The sequence below is a fragment of the Ranitomeya imitator genome, chromosome 3, assembly GCF_032444005.1.
Source record: "Ranitomeya imitator isolate aRanImi1 chromosome 3, aRanImi1.pri, whole genome shotgun sequence".
NCBI classification, from domain to species: Eukaryota; Metazoa; Chordata; class Amphibia; order Anura; family Dendrobatidae; genus Ranitomeya; species Ranitomeya imitator.
The window spans coordinates 760,908,097-760,928,956 of NC_091284.1; the positions used below are offsets into that span (position 1 = coordinate 760,908,097).

General features: G+C 46.7%; 1 protein-coding gene across 1 annotated transcript in view; it reads right to left on the reverse strand.

The window, feature by feature from the left end:
• LOC138671096 (cilia- and flagella-associated protein 337-like) overlaps positions 1-20,860 on the reverse strand; it is a 262,921-nt gene that overhangs the window by 14,438 nt on the left and 227,623 nt on the right. Inside the window, exon 27 of the mRNA XM_069759005.1 lies at positions 4,257-4,345. Within this exon, the coding sequence (XP_069615106.1) occupies positions 4,257-4,345 (89 nt within the window). The remainder of the gene's footprint in view (positions 1-4,256; positions 4,346-20,860) is intronic.

Here is a 20,860-nt window from a genome sequence, read left to right on the forward strand (position 1 = left end):
GAAGAGCCCAGCATGGAAGGGGATGAGGTCAAGCAAAATAGGGAAGCAGTTCCTGGTTTTAGTCAGATGGGGTTAGTATGTGAGGCTCATGTCAAGTTCAGGTTGAAGTGGCAGTGGGCTTATGCACAAGGAGCACATAGCGTTCTGACAGCCTGAGGTTGTAAAGAATTTCCTATGAACAATTCTGTAGCATCTGGAGCCTATGGCCCAATTCAGGGACTGAGGAGTGTGCCTTATTCCCTTCCATACAGAGGAAGCTGCGAGAAAACGTGTGACGGAAACGTAGTGGATCTTGGAAGTGCCGTGGGGGCAGACAGGAAATCTCTGGGGCTGACAGGAAGATCAAGCGTATGGATAATCCGAGCTGAACGTAAGCAGAGCCTTGAAATGTACTGTCTTGATGAAAATGGATCTGGAGGGTGCTGTGCCCGATACTGTCCAGTAAAGTTGAATTTATTATAAAGAACCAGGTGCCCCCCCTGTTTGTGCGGCTGATCCTGGACCTAAGGACGTGGATGCAGGGGAGGCGACTGACCTGAAAGTGAGTACACTGCATTGTACACAGCACAACATTGGTGGACTGGGACACACTGAAGAAGCAGCAGCGCGCCCACAGCTACTGCCCTGGGCACCTTACACATGTACACAGCTTTCTCCTGAGCATGAGCTGTATCGAAAAATGTTATCTGACCTACATTTCTACAATAACTGTGCTGTAAATTTACCATTAGGCTGGGATCATAGCTTTTGATGCAGCCAAAAATGTATTTTTATAAATATCTGTATAATGGGAATTGGGAAATTGTGTTATGCTGTACTTGTGTCTTGTGTCTGTACTTGTGTTGTTTCACATGTTGTCATTAATTAATTCAATTGACGGGGATGTGTAATCTCCCCGGATTCCCACTGATTAATGGAGATAACCATGGCACTTACACAGAAAGATCACAAGATAATTGGGTCTATTAACTCAAATTCAGATTGACTGAGAGTACTTGAAAGTCGATTTCCTCCAGGGAGGTTATGCCTTCTGTGGAAGCCAAAATTCAATCGCTGCCAACTACAGCAGCTAATTCATTGTATTAAATTAGCAGAATTAGATTAGCAGAGTCACAGTTCACACCAATGTATGTGTCTAAAGGTACCTTCACACATAACGATATTGTTAACGATATCGTTGCTTTTTGTGACGTAGCAACGATATCGTTAATGAAATCGTTATGTGTGACAGCGACCAACGATCAGGCCCCTGCTGGGAGATCGTTGGTCGCTGAATAAAGTCCAGAACTTTATTTCGTCGCTGGACTCCTGCTGACATCGCTGGATCGGCGTGTGTGACAACGATCCAGCGATGTCTTCACTGGTATCCAGGGTAAACATCGGGTAACTAAGCGCAGGGCCGCGCTTAGTAACCCGATGTTTACCCTGGTTACCATCCTAAAAGTAAAAAAAAGCAAACAAACAAACAGTACATACTTACCTACAGCCGTCTGTCCTCCAGCGCTGTGCTCTGCTCTCCTCCTGTACTGGCTGTGAGCGTCGGTCAGCCGGAAAGCAGAGCGGTGACGTCACCGCTCTGCTTTCCGGCCGCTGTGCTCACAGACAGTACAGGAGGAGAGCAGAGCACAGCGCTGGAGGACAGACGGCTGTAGGTAAGTATGTACTGTTTGTTTGTTTGCTTTTTTTAACTTTTAGGATGGTAACCAGGGTAAACATCGGGTTACTAAGCGCGGCCCTGCGCTTAGTTACCCGATGTTTACCCTGGTTACCGGCATCGTTGGTCGCTGGAGAGCGGTCTGTGTGACAGCTCTCCAGCGACCAAACAGCGACGCTGCAGCGATCCGGATCGTTGTCGGTATCGCTGCAGCGTCGCTAAATGTGAAGGTTACCATGCTAAAAGTAAAAAAAAACAAACAGTACATACTTACCTACAGCCGTCTGTCCTCCAGCGCTGCGCTCTGCTTCTCTGCTCTCCTCCTGTACTGTCTGGGAGCCGGAAAGCAGAGCGGTGACGTCACCGCTCTGCTTTCCGGCTGACCGACGCTCACAGCCAGTACAGGAGGAGTGCAGAGCGCAGCGCTGGAGGACAGACGGCTGTAGGTAAGTATGTACTGTTTGTTTTTTTTTACTTTTAGCATGGTAACCAGGGTAAACATCGGGTTACTAAGCGCGGCCCTGCGCTTAGTTACCCGATGTTTACCCTGGTTACCAGTGAAGACATCGCTGGATCGGTGTCACACACGCCGATCCAGCGATGTCTCCAGGGAGTCCAGCGACGAAATAAAGTTCTGGACTTTATTCAGCGACCAACGATCTCCCAGCAGGGGCCTGATCGTTGGTCGCTGTCACACAGAACGATTTCATTAACGATATCGTTGCTACGTCACAAATAGCAACGATATCGTTAACAATATCGTTATGTGTGAAGGTACCTTTAAGGACGGAAATGCTATGAATCATATCTGCCGGGACCTTAATACAAATGAATACGATAGACCAGCATGACATGTTTTAATTAGGGTAGGGAGGGAAAAAAACATTTGCAGAAGTGTATGGGCCTAAAGAATGTATTTCGGGGACGAGTCTAAATTGCATGGTCTTAACCAAAGATGAGTGTTAGCCAACATGAGGGAATGTTACCCGGACCAACTCCCGGGATTATGCAGAGGGGTGGCGTAATGTACGGTACTCAGACCCCTCTTGTCTTTCCAGGTATATTAACAGCACAGCGTTACATTGATTTGATCATAAAACCAGAGTTACGCCCGTTTCTCTAACATGTCCCAGGAGCTGTTTTTCAACATGACATCATCATCAGACCACGTTTTGCCCGTTCTACTGTCAGCAGCCTGCGTGGCCTAAATGTGCTACAATGGCCTGCAGCGTCTCCGGACTTGTCTCCCATTATGCTAATCTGGGACGTCATTGGTTGGCAATGGTAAAAGGAGCTGCCAGCAGCGGATCTTGATGATTTGAATGTCCAAGTGCATTTAGCATGGCAGAATATTCCTTGGACAGCCATTAATTATCTCATTGATAGCGGCCACGGTAAGTGGTGGAAGTGTGGGGATTTTTGCATACTTGATACTGAATAAATTGACATGATTTTCAAACTTTGTTTCCATTTTTTCATAATTTGCATAACATTACACGTCTATCCATCCTGCGATTTCCATAACTTCACAAGTTTTCCTTTTTTGCAATTTCAAAGTTGAGCAGTGTATTACAGATGTTGCATAATGCTGTTAACTGGTGGGATACAGGTCCTGAGACCACCACTGACCGGTCCAAAAACCCCTCTGAAGTCCACAGCTCAGGCATGGAGCTGGAGCATGGAGTAAGTCTATGGATCTGTGCACAGCTCTGTGACAGTAAATGTACAGACAAATAGACTTGCAACTCAGCTTGCACACTGGTCTGTGCACAAAGCTCATACAGGGGTTGCGCACTTTAGAGCAGCGTTTTGACCAATTGAAGGGGTCTGAGGTCCGGAACCCAACCAATCAGCAACAACATGCTGTATCTCTGTATCTGTAACATATAAAAACGTTTTTTTATGACATTTACACTTTAAAGGGAATCTGTCAGCAGGTTTTCGCTATGGACTCCGAGAGCAGCTTGATGTAGTAACAGATGCCTTGATTTCACCGATGTATCACTTACAGGACTGTTTGGGGCAGATTTAATAAAATCCCTGTTTTCTCTGCTGAAGATGTAGCAGTGCTATGAAAGCTGAGCCCCCACACCACTGATTGGTAGCTTTCTGTGTACAATGTACATTGTCAGCAAGCTGTCAATCAGTAGTGGGGGCGGGGTTACACAGATGAAATGGCCTGGCTTGCACACAACACCTAGTACTAGTGATAATCTGCTGATGAAACACTGATTGTAGTGAAAGTACAACACATCATGGTGCTCTCAAATTAAGTAGCAAAACATGCTGACAGATTAACTTTAATTGACCAGCCATTGAGTCCAAGGTGTTCAGTATTTTTTTTTTCTACCCAGGCCTTATCATTGGCCAAATATACACAAAAGAAATCAGTCATGTTGCTGGAGAAGAGACTAGCACAGGTACAGCGAGGCCTACGAGGCATAAAATCGCTCCAGTTAAAAGTTCCTTCCTCACCAATAAGCTGCAGGTGCTTCACGGTTTGAGACGCAGTGATTTAGACACTTCTTACAGTATTATTAAAAAACAATTACTAACCTGCAAAAAGTGCGATACGATTCTAGCAACACATACAAACACTAACCTATGAATTCTCCATCCATGCTCCAGAGCCGCGCTGCACAGTCTAACGATGACGATAACACAACTTTATCCTCATCTATCACTTCAAGTCTAAAAAATTAAAAGAAAACTTAGTTATTAATCTTAACATATGTTTTAATAAAGCATAAAACACTGGGCTCATAATGTGTAATAAAAAATAGGGAGAATGAATAAAAGCTAGAAAGGGGCGGAAATGTCGCCTGAAATGTTGCACATTGCACAGAATGTGCAGATGCTGGACTTCCCCCTAGGTGCTGTCTCTGCGGATGTGCACAGCACTGCAGTGGGAATACTTTGAGGACTCATGAGTAAATAATATGCAACGAATGTTGATGCCAGGAGCATATACACAGGGAACAGTGCCGCAGTAAAAGAACAATATATGGGCCAATAGCACATCATAACGCACAATACCACGGTCTTTGGCGATGACCGTGAGCCCCTTTGCGGCTGTCCAGTTTGCACCAATGGTATGTCCACCCCTGGTTGATGGCTGTAATTTTGCTTTTTGATTGAGGAAACATTTTGTAAGCATAAAGAAGTGCGAGGCACTAGTTTTTCATTGGACTGGTATTGTTTTGCTCAGAAGGGGTATCTGAACGTTTATCAGCACACACAGGCGTTGTGTACTTCAGGTTGCATTGCATGTATATATTTAATAATACATTATAGGAGACATTCTTGCTGCACCTTTTCAGCCTTCATACTAGTGTGAAAGTCTAAAATATGTTTTAATGTTGCCAGAAATAAAAATGTGGTCACATTTTTAATCATTAACGTTTCTCGTTTAAGCACTCTTGTAACAAAAAGGATTTTGTTTAGTTCCAATCACTGCTCTTTTTTCTGTTTAATTTGAATATATAAATACAGTATATATGCGGCCAGTAGAGAGGACTTGCACATGACTTATTCCTTCCTAAGACCATACTAATGACCAGGGGGCACTCATTACGGTTGGGAAAAAAGCAATTCCAGCAGATAAATAGGAAAGGGATCTTTACAGTTAGAGCAGTCAGAATGTGGAATGCCGACCACAAGAGGTAGTACTGGTAGACAATAGAACAGCTTTGAAAAACAAAGGGCTGGATGGTTTTCGCGATACATTTAACATTGTGGGTTATAGTAAAATTAATGTAATTGGTGGAAAAAGGTTGAACTTGATGGACCTAGGTCTATTTTCAACCTATACAACTATGTAACTATAAATGACATGGACACTTTTGGTGACATTTTTTTAAACAAAATCTATCACCCCAAAATCACTATTTAAACTAAGCCTATAGTTATGGTATATAGAGAACTTATAGAGAAAGGAAATGTGGATCCAGCTCCAGGAATAAAATGTAAAAACTTTATTAGTTCACATTAAAATGCTGCTGAGACATGACCGGCATAGTGGTTAAAGGAGAGCAATCAGCTCCCGACTGGACGCGTTTCGAGCAACAAATGTGCCCTTAGTCCTCAATGACTGAGGACTAAGGGCACATTTGTTGCTCGAAACGCGTCCAGCCGGTCATGTCTCAGCAGCATTTTAATGTGAAATAATAAAGTTTTTACATTTTATTCCTGGAGCTGGATCCACATTTCCTTTCTCTACACGTCGTCCAGTGTTGTGGCAGCAACACTTTGTTTCCGTGCTCGGATGGATACTTACCACATCCGACAGATGAACTAAGGGTGAGCTGAAATATACTCTTTTTTTTTATATATAGAGAACTTACCCCATCGAAAGACCATAGTCTTGTGCATAAATAGCATTTTGTGTGATAAGCAAATTAGGATGTTCGTTGCACCCTTAGTTGTGACCAAGAGATTTGATGCACCACTCTGATCCCTCATTTAGCATGGACCGTCATCTCCCTCTGTATTGACTGGTTGCGTTGACTTGGACGGAGTAGGAGCTGCTGTAAAAGATTATTTTGGTGTGCGCGCAGTGTAACATCAGTAATGAATGCAGGTGCTCCCAGCTCTCTCTCCTCTCTGCTGTATCAATGCATTCCTCACCCTCTCCTCTTTCAAAAGCCGCTTTTAGGACAGTTTGTGCAACAGAAAACATAATTTCATCCAACGAATAAACATTTTGCTCTTTCGACGGATAATCAACATGCTCTTTACACTGCGGGATTATTGTGACACCCTGAGCGCAGGGCACCCAGTACACTGGGCTTGGGTCAGATCTTTTCTTGCTATCATGGGGGTGTGACGACACAGTATTTATTTTTAATTAACTGAGTAGGCCCAGAATCATAAACTGTTGTCTGAAGTATTGACTCTTCTTGCAGGACGAATATTTACTTGTAATATTATCTACTACAGTTTATTTTCTGCTATCTTTGCAAAACAGTAATACATGGCCACTGAACAATTATGTTTGTTGATATGTTGATTACATACATTGTCCATGCCAGACAGCTTGATGGCATTCCAAACAGAGGAGGAAAAACTATGCAAATAGATTACATAATCAAACAATGCAGATTGGCCTTATTCACACCTCTCTCTGACCTCTGGATGCTTGTTGAAGGTCAGTTGTGACCTATATAAAGAGCATTTTCTTCCATGTGACTCTACAGGATATCATCTTACGGGACTATGGCCCCAGCTGGACGAACAGAGGACTGCTTCATTAACCATCACGGAAACCCCAAGGACGTTTTAGAGACTTCAGTTTGGGACAATCGGGTCACATATCTCAATGCTCTCGGTTAGCTTCCTAAGCTTGTCATTACTTCCTTTCTGTGGGGGCCTGCCAAAAGCGGGGAGCCACTGGTGGGGGTATTCAGCACTGGAAGAAGCTCTAATCCCAGCGAGTCAGCGGAAAGGTGATTGGTGGTTCAATATATTATTGCCACACTGTTTTACCCTCACCCTGTGTTGTCTGTGTAGAGTTCTGCCCACAGGGAGAGAGCACAGGCATTCAGTGGTATGAGCCCTTGTCCATGCAGTCTTTCTAAAGACATCCGGGCCAGCGAATGAGAACACCCACTGACTCCTGTGTCTCCACAGGGGGTTTGGTGGCCATGCCCATTGCCTGGCGCTCTGGTGCACAGTGAAAATGAGCACATGGCAGTGGTTAATGCTTTTACTGTTCCCGCTCTTTGTGTGATGGTAATGATGGCATTAATTGTGCTGTTGGTGAGGAGAGAGACAGGAGAGTCAGAAGGCAGAGGAACTTTATAAGAGATTAAACTTTTACTTGTAAAACAGCGAAAAATGATCACAGCAATATATGGCATAACATAACTTGAGCAGATGTCAAAGTTCCTCAGATGCGTACTTAGCGACAGATCCAGGAAACGGCACATATGAGGCGTAATAAACAGCAAGTGTAAACAGAGTCTATCCTGTTATCCAAGCTGACACAATAGATTCTTCTTCTATCCCACTGTGGTGATGTTCCCCAGCAGACCCCTATATCCCGCCTTCCTCTGACCTTCATTATGTTGTAGGATTCCTGTTATCCCATCTCCATAATGGGGGACCACCCTCCAGGTCCACACTCCTCCTGCGGCCACAGCGTAGTATTCTGGTAGGTTAAGGATGCTGTGCAGACCAGGGAATTCCCTCTATCTCAAGGGTCCTAGTCCTCATGCTATCCTACAGGTTTCTTCTGGTCAGTCCATCTCTATTCAGCCCGCTGGAAAGGGGAAAAATAATCCCCTCACATGTTTTCTGGCTGTTTCACTGGCTGGTCTCCAACTGTACTCTGAGGTCCTCACTATAGCTCTGACTGGAATAATGGTTACAGTCATCACACAGATGCTCCACCCACCAAGCCACCACCCAGAGGCTCCACCCACCAAGCCACCACCCAGAGGCTCCACCCACCAAGCCATCACCCAGAGGCTCCACCCACCAAGCCATCACCCAGAGGCTCCACCCTCCAAGCCACCACCCAGAGGCTCAAGCCATCACCCAGAGGCTCCACCCACCAAGCCATCACCCGCATACACCCGCATACAGCAGCATGGCCTGCGTACCCAATGTTAAAGATAGGGTGCGCACGCCGCATGCAGCCGTAGGCAGAACTGAACGAAGAGGTGCGGCAGTGGGCGGGGCTTCATGGAGGAAGTCCACATCCCTCCGCAGCCCAGATAAACACTAGTGTGAAACTAGCCTTAGAGATGGACTGCAATATAAAAGGTTGACACTGGACAACTTTAAAAAAAAATGCTATTAGCCTGCAGATATGGTGTCAATCTGTAGGTTAATAACACTCTAAAACTGTGCGGTGCTGGCACTGAGAGCACCGAAGCGGGTGGAAATTAACTTTATTCCTCCTGGCAGGCTCAGACTTGTTAGTCAGAGAGGCTCGGGTGGCGCGGCTTCAGTCACCGCCCAGTACATAGTGAGTGGCAGCTGTAACTGCACTCCCAGCATTGACTGACAGTCAGATCTAATGCTGAGCCTGCTATCAGTCAGTGCCGGGTGCAGTTTTAGCCGCCACTCACTATGCACTGAGTGGTGAATGAAGCCGTGCCACTCAAGCTTCTATGACTGAAAGCCCAAGGCTGCCGGGAGGAATAAAAGTTAATTTCCTCCTGACAGTGGAGCTCTTGGTGCGGGTGTCGGGCAGCTTCAAAAAACTATTATCCTACAGATTAACCCCATATCTGCAGATTCACAACATTTTTTTTTACGTGACAGGCTAAACACCGCCTACTAAAAAAGTCTATCTTTAGTTTGGAACTGAATGTAAAAGCTACAACATGACATCCTCTACTATAAGAGGGAGAAAAACAGTGGTAGCCACAGGCAGCGGTGCACAGACAAGGGGCGGAGCTCTAGACGGTCAATATCTCTTTTTTTATTTTACACCACCATTTTAATGCAAAACTTTAGTGTATAAACAGCACAATCGTCATAGTGATCTATGCTCCACAGGTCATCAAATATCAGATCAGTGAGGGTCTGACACAAGGCATCCCCACCGATCAGCTGTTATCAGGTGCTCTGCCAGAATTTCAAGGTGGACAAAGTGTCTTTCACGTGAGGGCCTTGGGAAAGGCATCTGGACATGAACTCTGCCAAGTGTGGCAGACTACAAAGAATCAAACGTTCAGTGTCCTCACCAGGAAGAGCACTAACCATCCTCTCTTTCATAGCCTCCTCCTCTTCAGGCCATCCATGCTGGACAGGCATGAAGCAGGGATTGGGAATCCCCTCTGTAGCACAGAGTAAAAAATCCTGTTCCTCATCCTCCTGTTCTTCGTCATCACCCAATGTGGCCTGAGAATATTGTAAATAGTGAAGAGGGGTTGAACTGGTTAGTTGCCGATTTGCAGCTCAGTTCCTACTCAGATGAACAGGATCTTAGCTGAAGTACCAAGGAACTACCAGTGAGCCAAAGGTTTAGGTCACCCTTTATTGTCTACATCTGACCTCACAACAGCTAATCTGTAGGGTACCTGGTGTCAAACTCTTTCCAATCTGATATTGATGGGTCATCAATATATAAGTTCAGAACAAGCCTTTTTATTATTTTGGATTGTGAAAGTTAGGCCGGTGTCACACTTGTGAGTGCAATGCGAGAAACTCGCCTCAATACCCGGCACTGCCGCCGCCATTCGGGACCGGAGCATGCGGCTGCATAGAAATACATGCAGCTGCACACTCCGATCCCGTGTGCCGGTGGCAGTGCCGGGTATCGATGAGAGAGACTCATTCGAGTTTCTCACATTGCACTCGCAAGCGTGATATTGGCCTTATTTAGATGGTGGACGCATTTAAATACATTTCCATGATCTCACAGCTAGAACAGACTCAAGATGTCAGTGCTGTAGCGGAACAATCTGGTGGAGACCACTCTGCCCACGTGACTATTGTTCTTTAGTTTATACTAGTGCCACGTGAGTCATGTAAATGTTAGCACTTTGCAGTCACATTTTTCTTCATTGCTTTCAGAACCTTCACTTATATTATTTTACATTTCTGGTTCTTAGAGCCTTCACCTTCATGGTTCTTATCAGTTTACTCAGGGATTTTTATTTATTTTTCATGGAAAATGGAAAAGCTTCTATTTGCCAACACTTGCTTCATGAAATGTTACTGAGTGGGTGGTGTTTACAACAGATTTCCAACATGATTAGTTTGACAAGAAAAACAAATGTCTCCATCGTCTAAAATTAAATGCCTACAAAGTCTGGGATGTACTCCAAGAAATATGGAATTATTAATATCAATCAGAGACACCAGCTCAGTCATAACTTGGCATTAATCATAGACATCTAAAATCTGATCTGTACACGAAAGATGGGTTTCTAATAAGGGGAGAGAAATCTGCTCCAGAAAACTAGTTTTGACAATTGACATAAATATATGGAGGAAATGTAAATGTGGTTTCAAACAAAAGAGCAAATGACACATAACGGCATAAAGAATCTGTTATAATGTGTATGCATATTGTAGACTCTTGTATAGTATGGATATGTGTATCTAGAATTACAGTGAATTCAGGGCTTATTCTATACATGAAAAAATGGGTTTTGTCCCATAAAGAACATGGGCAAAAAATACATATTTCACACACATGAGCTTTTATGACCTCCTATTTAAATCCATACAAACTAATATGGTGTTTGTTCCCCTTTTGCAGCTATAACAGCTTCCACTCTTCTTTGAAGGTTTTTTACAAGGTTTTGGAAGTCTAAAATTTGCCCATTCATCCAAAAGAGCATTTGTGAGACACTGATGCTGGAGGACAGGGCCGGCCTCACAATCTTCTTTCTAATACCACCCAAAGGTGTATGATGTAGTGATGGTTCATTGTGACTGATCCGAGACAAAGAGCCAGCACTCTCCTGCAAACAATGGTGGTACCCCAGTGAGAGACGCTAAATTTTCTGAATGGCACTCACTGGCCGTAAAATGACGGTTTTCGAAGACTGAGACCTTGCCCACTTGATCCAAACCGCGCCCACCCATCAATTATATTGGCTGAATGCAAGTAAGAGGGGTTTTGGCAGGGACTTGGCGGGGTTTCAGCTTTGTTAAATTCTCCTTTAATGTGTGTTCACCATATGGTGAACACATATTTAATAGGGGTCCGTTTAGCATCCTAAAAAGACGGGTGTTTTTCCTGAGCAGAACCAAGTGATCCTAATCACCAAAAAAATCCAGACTGCCCATCACTAGTTTGATGGGGTTGACGTCGATGCTTTTGGTTTGTCCACCAAACTGTGCAGTTGGAACAATGCAGTCAGACAGGTAACGTTCTCCTGGCATTCACCATAGACAAACTCGTCCCTCAGTCTGCCACATAGAGAAGTGTGATTCGTCACTCCACAGAACAAGTGTCCTGAGCTCCAAAGCCCAGTGATTGCTGCATTACACCACAACATCCAACACTTGGGATTGTACTTGATGGAGCAAATTTTCTACTACAGTCCACAATGAACTACAGTGATAATGTGGATGCCACATTAAGAGATTATCTCAACCTAGGATTCCTTTCACACATCAGTTTTTGTGTCTGTGTGCGGTCTGTTTTGTAACCCCTTTCTGCCATCGGATGGAATAGTACGTCTGATGGAAGAACCCCAACGTTGATGAGGGCTCCAATGGTGAGCCTGCATCAAAGCCGGGACATGTCAGCTGTTTTGAACAGCTGACATGTGCCCGCAATAGGTGCAGGCGGAATCGCCATTCGCTTGCACCTAGTAACTAGTCAAACTCTGACAGCGGCATTTAACAAGCGCTTCCGACGATCCGGCCGGAAATGGGCGCATCGGTGACCCCGTCACATGATCAGGGGTCATCGGTGCGTTTGTAAGAGGGTGATGCTGTTATGGACAGTAAGGAACACGCTATCACTTTAAGAGACTGCACCCCCTTGTCTGGTGTGACGGAATGTCCTGCTTCTCCCCTGCAAGAGGCTGTGTGAATGAACTGGACTGTACAAAGGGTGGGGGTGGAGCCTGAACAGCATGTGTGAGCTGAAGCTGCTGCAGAGAGAGCCTTGTGCTGTTTTCTGCAAGAGAGGACCCACAGCCTGTAACAGAGTGGACTTGTGAGATTTGACAGACTTTTCCGGGTGCAGCGAGAGTGGCTGTCCTGTGTGAGTTTGAGAAGCCACGAAGATACCGAGAACGGGATTTACAGTTTCCAGGGGCACCTCCAGGACCCAGAAGCAAGGAGAAGACCACGTTTCATGGAGCTGGCAGAAAGCCATGCGCACCACCATACTGGACTGTTTGGCGCCCCCCCGAGACTGGATCTGAGTTCACAACATCACCGTGAGTTTGTTCCTGTTTTGTGCACATGTCAGGGCCTAGTGTAGGCTTCAATAGTCAGAACACGGCAGCCGTGAGGTCTGCTCAGTAAAGGCCAGAGAGGTTATATGTAGAGTATCATCATTATTTGTTTATTGTTTGCATTTACTTGTGTGACGTATGTTGATTCTGTAACAGTTGGAGCACCGTGCTATTTTACGGACAAGCTAAAGAATATAACTCTTGTAAATTATGTTTTGCCATGGCATACCCCTGTTTGCATCTTCCTCATCCACTTCATTTCTTGCCTTCCAATAAATCTACCCTTTGTTGTTTGCACCTCATCTTGTGTACGGTAGTCTTCCTGCACCGTGGTGGTCCCCCGGCCATCGCTTTAAGTGGCGCTGCAAGCAGGGTACTGTCGCCAAGATGGAGGCAGCAGACAGCAACGGCAGGAATGCTAATGTTAATGGAGATGCTGTGGGCATTGGTGGAACCCCTGCAAGGACACTACCTATGGGCATTATATTTAGTGTGCTACGAAAGTTTGACGGCAATAATATGCCACTGTCCGACTGGGTGTTCCAGCTGCAAAGCACCCTGAAGATTTATAACATCAGCCCAGACCTTGAAGCGGACATTGCTTTAACTGCCCTAGAGGGAGAAGCCCATAGAAGCGTCTGCCTACAACCAGAACTCACCCGCAGTACCCTGAAGGAGCTAGTGAAGTTCCTGGAAGAGATCTACGGCGAGAATGCTAGCGCCAGACACCTTTTTCTAGGCTACAACGGGAAGAAGAAGGAATTTCTCAGTATGCAACAGCACTGCAAGAAGTGTTAGCAGAGGTGCAGAGAAAGAAGGCGGATGGATTTGGCGGCATGGGCTCTAAAGACCGGATACTTCGGGAGCAATTCATTCTGGGACTGCACAGCACATCCTTGAGACGAGCACTGTCAGAACGGGTCCAGGCAGATCCGGCTCTTACGTTTCGTCAAATCCTAGCAGAAACGGTGGCCCGAAGTAAAGAAGAGAGCTACACATCTGGGGTGATGCGTGTCCAGGGCGCCAATAACAGAGGGGACCCAAACCATCAGGAGGTGCTAGTCCAGGTGGTGCAAGACTTGCAGCGGTCCCTTGCCAATGTGCAAGAGAAACTGACCCAGATGGATCGAAGAGTGGGGGAACTACAACAGTCTGACCCACCGTACCATTCTTCGGCCCGACCGATAAGGGATCAGGAGCAAGCCCCCTCCTCTCAGGCATTGGAGGCACGAGGACAGGCTCGAGGTGCCCCCCAGCTAGGAGGAGGCATCCAATGCTGGGAGTGTGGAGGATGGGGGCACCTTGCTAGAGACTGCTGGAACCATACTCAAGCCGCCGTTAAACTACCAACCCCCGCAGTAGTGCGTCACTCTGCGGGGGAGGCGAGGAGAGAGGCCGCTCCATATCATAATGAACACTTGATTGAGGAGTGTCCCATCCTATGTGCTGAATTCGAGGGAGATCTAGTGGATTGCCTGATAGATACCGGGTCACAAGTGACGACGATGCCAGAAACATCTTTCAAGCAGCATTTCCAGGCCCTGGCCAAGCCAGAAAAAGAGACATTGATCCGCTTGTTTGCTGCCAACCAACAACTGATCCCGGTCACAGGGGTCATGTGGATGAATATTCGAATCTGTGGGCAAGAAGGGGAAAAAAGGGATCCTGGTAGTCCCTAAGCCTATCAAAAAGATGTGCCTGTAGTACTGAGAATGAATATCCTACGTGAACTCGATCAGATTATGTATACCAAACGGGGACATGGATATTGGAAGAAGGTTACTACACATAAGCCTACTCAAGAAGCCCTTCAACGACTGATCTGCATCTGTGGGACGCAGAAGAGTGTGCCATCCTATCAGACCATAGGGGTCATCAGGGTTCCTGGTAAAGAACCTCCCTCCCGAGCGAGAAACTATAGTATACCTTCCAGTGGGAACACATCGCAACCTTGATGGGTTGGAAGTGATTGTTCAGCTTGTGGTAGGTGGAGGAGTGGACCAAGAAGTCATGATAGCTCGTACGATAGCTGTGGTCCAGCGAGGACACGTCCCCATAACAGCTTTAAATGTGGGCCCCTGGGCGGTCATCTTGCCACGAGGGACAGATCTGGCCCTGGTGTACCTATATAAGGGTGAAGTGGTGAGTCAGAAGGAGATGTCTTTATCGCTGAAAGAAGGTGTGGGGTGGATCCTAGCAGTTGCTGCGGGGCCGATGAGATGCCATCCCCAGAGTGGAGTGGACGGGTCATCCTTGATCAAATGGAAGTGGATGTGAAGGCTCTGGGCCCTGAGCGTGTGCAAGCAATAGAAGCTATGCTGTGGGAAAATCAGGCTGCATTCGCCCGTCACGCCGAGGATTTCGGCTGTACTGAAGCCATCACACATGAGATACCAACCGGAGAAGCTCGTCCAATTCGAGACCGATACCGGCAGATCCCGCCCAAGATGTATCAAGAGGTGAAAACTTTACTGAGGCAGATGCTGGATTCAGGTTAAAGTGCAGAGTAGTCAAAGCCCTTGGGCAGCCCTGGAGGTGCTCATCAAGAAAAAGGATGAGACCATCCGGTTCTGTGTAGATTACAGGAAACTCAATGCCTGCACTGTTCGAGACTCGTATCCGTTGCCCCGCATCGAGGAATCCTTGACAGCATTGGGGAAAGCCAAGTACTTCTCCACCCTGGACCTAGCAAGCGGATACTGGCAAGTAGCCGTGGCAGAGAAAGACAAAGAAAAAACCGCCTTCATCCTCCCTATGGTGCTGTTCAAGTTTAACCGGATGCCCTTCGGGCTCTCCAATGCTCCGGGCACGTTTCAACGGCTGATGGAAAAGTGTTTGGGAGACTTAAATTTTGAGGCTACCCTGATCTATCTGAATGACATCATTGTGTTTTTGGCCTCATTCGAAGAGCACCTTGCCCGGCTTGGAGAGGTACTCGGAAGACTGCGGGCTCATAACCTGAAGGTGAAGCCAATGAAGTGCCACCTTTTCAAGAGAGAGATCGAGTACCTGGGCCACATAGTGTCACAAGATGGAGTTCTACCCTCACCAGAAAAAGTGGCTGCTATTTAGAAGTGGCCAGTCCCTCGAACAGTGAGAGAACTCCAGGCCTTTCTGGGGCTCGCCGAGTACAACCGCCAGTTTGATAAAGACTTTGCGAAGGTGGCAGGTCCTCTTAATGGCTGCTGAGGGGGACCACTGGAGTACTGAAGACCCAGTACATCTCTTGGGCCCAGAGACAAGATGAGGCTTTCCAGGCTATAAAGAGTGCCCTTACCTCAGCCACGATTTTGGCCTACGCAGACTTCGATCAACCATTCCTGTTGTACACAGATGGTAGCCTTCATGGACTCGGTGCAGTACTTTCTCAGATACAGGATGGACATGAGAGAGTCATCGGGTATGCCAGCAGGTCCCTGCGAAACAGGGAAAAAAACCCTCACAATTACAGCTCCTTCCAGTTAGAGCTCCTGGCCCTGGTGTGGGCCATGACAGAAGTTTGCAGGCTTCCTGACAGGGGCCAAGTCTCTGGGGAGAACCAATGAGGAATGGGGACAAGTTCAGGATGAAGACGAAGGGCTGAGACAGATGAAATGGTGGGTAAATCAGAAGCGGAAGCCTGGCAAACAAGAGAGAGATGATCTGGACTCTGAAATGAAGAGTGTGTTACACCAGTGGGATAGACTGGAAGTGCGAGAGTCAGTGCTATATCGTAAGAGACAACAGCCAAAAGATATGGAAGTAAGGTGGCAGGTGGTCATCCCAGGAAGAATGGCTCAAGAAGTAGCTAAAGAAGCCCACAAATTTGGATCTCACTTCGGGCCCACAAAGACCTACTAGTGGTTACAGCGGTATGTGTATTGCCCCCGGTTGGAGTCTGTGGTGGAAGAGGTTTGCCGTCAATGTCGAGTATGCAACCTCATTAAGAGTACCGAACAGAGGGCACCCATCCAGACCATACAAACTAAGGAGCCGCTAGAAGTCTTGATGATCGACTATCTCCTCGTGGGACACTCAGCCCGGGGGCTACAGTACTGTTTGGTGATGACCGATCATTTCTCTAAGTTCGCAGTAGTCACCCCAACTAGAGATCAGCCTGCGGAATCGGCGGCGCGAGCCATCTGTCAAGATTTCATCCGGGTGTATGGGTGCCCAAAGCGCATCCACTCTGACCAAAGTGCATGTTTCCAAGGCAAGGTGATGGAAGAACTGTATCGTATGTATGGCATCGAGCGGTCCCGGACCACTTCTCACCATCCTCAAGGCAAAGGAGCATGTGAACGCTTCAACCGAACTTTACTTCAAATGCTGAGAACGTTGGAGAAGGATAAGAAGGCGTGTTGGCCAGACTACCTGCCAGAGTTGGTCTGGGCCTACAACAATCGGGTCCACTCCACCACGGGTTATACCCCCTATCTACTGCTGTTTGGAAGAGCTGGACGAGAGATGATTGAGCTGCATTTGGAACAGCCAGAGGAGCTGATGGAGCGATCTGTCACCTCATGGATGAAAGAGCACAGGCAACGATTACAAACGATACGGCGGTTGGCGGGTCAGCAGCTGCAAGAAAAAGAACATACAGACCGTAAATCGACTCAAGAGTTACCGTTCCAACCCGGAGACCGAGTATTAATCAGAGAGAAGTGCCCCAAGGGAAAACTAAGTGAGAGATGGGAAGTACAGCCTTACAGAGTAATCAAGCGAGTGTATGCTAATGGCCCCGTCTACAAGGTGCAGATCATCCGCCCCTAGAGTACTTCACGGAAATATGCTGTGGCCTTGCTGGTCTGAGATCTGTTCTACGCCATTGTAGCTTGAAGGCGCTACTCCACTTCCTGAATCTGTCATGCCTGATGGTGAAATCGATGACGAGTGGTGAACCATCCTTAACACAGTAGGGGGTCCTCAGATACACAGACAGTAATCCCACGGATGTACCAGTACCGCCACGCGAGGACGAGACCAGACAAGAGCCCACAATGACTCCGGCAGCAAGTGTTCCTCTGGAAGATAGTCAAGCCTTGCCTGACAGCCAAGAGCTCCGAAGATCCCAGAGGTCTAATGCAGGGGTTCCACCAGTCCGATATGTAGAACAGTGTCCCTGTCTGTTTTTCCAACTTTGTTGCCTCCTCTATAGGTGCTGTTTCCGCATTGCACATTCCTTCATTACACTTTGACCTTGATGCTGTTATGGCCGAGGACGACCATCATTAAGAAGGGAAGCATGTAAGAGGGTGGTGCTGTTATGGACAGTAAGGAACACGCTATCACTTTAAGAGACTACACCCCCTTGTCTGGTGTGATGGAATGTTCTGCTTCTCTCCTGCAAGAGGCTGTATGAATGAGCTGGACTGTGCAGAGGGTGGGGGTGTAGCCTGAACATCGTGTGTGTGTGAGCTGAAGCTACTGCAGAGGGAACCTTGTGCTGTTTTCTGCAAGAGAGGACCCACAGCCTGTAACAGAGTGGACTTGTGAGATTTGACAGACTTTTCCGGGTGCAGCGAGAGTGGCTGTCCTGTGTGAGTTTGAGAAACCACGAAGATACAGAGAAAGGGATTTACAGTTTCCAGGGGCATCTCCAGGACCCAGAAGCAAGGAGAAGACCACATTTCACGAAGCTGGCAGAAAGCCTTGTGCACCACCGTACTGGACTGTTGGGGGCTCAGATTGCTGTGAGACCCTATGGTCGGCGCTCATAGCAATGCTGTAATTTAGCTACACAGGGGCAATCTGAGCATCGCTCCTACGTAGCAGAGCCGATCAGTAAAAAAAAGTAAAAAAAATATTTTTAAAAATATGAAAAAATGAAAAATATATAAAAGTTCAAATCACCCCCCTTTCACCCCATTTAAAATAAAACAATAAAAAAAATCAAACCTACACACATTTGGTATTGCCACATTCAGAATCGCCTGATCTATCAATAAATAAAAGAATTAACCTTATCGCTAAATGGCGTAGCGAGAAAAAAAATTCAAAACGCCAGAATTACTTTTTTGGTTGCCGCAACATTGCATTAAAATGCAGTAACAGGCGATCAAAAGAATTTATCTGCACTGAAATGGTATCATTAAAAACGTCAGCTCGGCACGCAAAAAATAAGCCCTCACCCAACAAGAGACCACGAAAACGGTGACGCCACGGGTCTTGGAACATTGCGCAATTGTTTTTTTTAGCAAAGCTTGGAATTTTTTTTACCACTTAGATAAAAAATAACCTAGACATGTTTGGTGTCTATGAACCTGTAATGACCTGGAGAATCATAATAGCAGGTCAGTTTTAGCAATTAGTGAACCTAGCAAAAAAAAAAAACAAAAACAAATGTGGGATTGCACTATTTTTGCAATTTCACCGCACTTGGAATTTTTTTCCCTGTTTTCTAGTACACAACATGGTAAAACCAATGGTGTCGTTCAAAAGTACAACTCGTCCCACAAAAAATAAGCCCTTACATGGCCATATTGACGGAAAAATAAAAAAGTTATGGCTCCGGGAATGAGGGGAGCGAAAAGCGAAAACTCAAAACCGAAAAAAGCTCCGGGGGTTAAGGAACGCAAATATGGACATATGCACACCCATCGTATTCAATGGTGGTGTACATATGTCAGGTTTTTCACACGCAGACATGGCAGTTTTTAACATGCACCACAGACAAAATTTGCACCTTACACATGCACACTGATGACACACGGATCATCCTTGTGTCATCAGTGTAACACATATCGGTGCCTGGGACAAGCGGTACAGTTTGCGCTGTTCCCAGGCACTCGGTGCTGAACGCAGCTCTCATCATTATCGCCTGGTCTCCCTGAGATCAGCGTCACTAGGCAACAATGATGGGAGTTGTATTCAGCACCCACTTTGTACATCGTGTATTAATTCACATAATTTTCATAAACAGCAGAGAGAAAGCAGACCGCTGGGGGCTGATAATAATCTGGGAAAGGGGCCAATATCACAAAAGGTTCCCAGGCTGTTAACAACAGCTCACAGCTGTTTTCTTAGCCTTTACTGATTAGATTACTGGGACAACATAAAAAAATGACGTAGGGTCTGCCTTTCATTTCTAACCTGAAAAGGTTAAACGGACAGCTGTGGGCTGATATTAATAACCATGGAAAGAGCCACAGATATTTGCCCCCTTCCCAGGCTAAGACCATCATAAGATGCCCCAAATCTGGCACTTAGCCTCCGCTCTTCCCACTTGCCCTGGGGCGGTGGCAAATGGGGTAATAGAGTTGATGTCAGCTGTTTTATAGACGCTGACATCAAGCCCAGGGACTAGAAATGGAGAGGCGTCTATAAGACAGCTCCATTACTAACTGCATAGTCAAATGTAATAAAGACACAGACCGAGTAAAGTCATTTAATTGGGGGCGTGGCCTGAGAGTCCATGTGAGCGGACGTGCGGCTGTGAGCTCCCGCCGCTGTATATTGTAAAATCCTGCAGAGCCGCTGCTGTTTGGTCCCTGCGGGGGCTTACTGGCTGCGGGGAGACTTGGAGAGGCCGGCGGTGCTGTTCGGTAGCGCTGGAACCGACGAACATGACCAGGAGACGGCAGAAGGACGCGGGAGCCGGGGATGCAGGCGCAATCCAAGATGGCGCCGACTTGAGGGAAAAGGCAGACAAGGAGAACGCCGCATGCAGAAAGCGCATGGAGGTAGCGGCAAAGCTCCAGCAGTTTGCGAGAGCGGAGGCCGCAGAGGAGGGAGCCGGAGCTGATACCGAAGAGGAGGAGGAGGAGGAGAGCCCAGCAGGAGAACATGAGGTACAACAGGGGAGAAAGGAGAGTAAAATGGCGGTGGCAGAAGGGGGACCCGAGGAAATGGCGCCAGAAGCTGAGCCTACCCTAAGAGACGTTTTTGCGCTAGTCTCTTCATGTAAACAATCTCTGACCATACAGATACAGGAGGTTAAGGGGGACACAGCCCAGATAAACGCAGCCATGCAGAAGATTGACAAACGTGTGGGGGAGGTAGAGGAGAGAGTGAGCACTGCAGAAGACCATATAGTGCAGCTGCAAAAAGCAGAGAAAAAGTTCACTCAAGCAATAGCTGAATTGGCTGCGAAAAATGAGGACCTTGAGAACAGGTCCAGAAGAAATAATATTCGCATAGTGGGCATCCCTGAAAAAGCTGAAGGGAGGAATCCAACGGAATATATTGAAAAATGGCTGTTAGAGACATTTGGAGATATGGCGCTAACAAAAGTGTTCGCGGTAGAAAGAGCGCATAGGGTCCCGCCGAAACCACCTGTCCCTGGAGCGAATCCCCGTACCATGCTCGCCAAAATTCTAAACTATAGAGACAGAGACATTATCCTGAGGAAGGC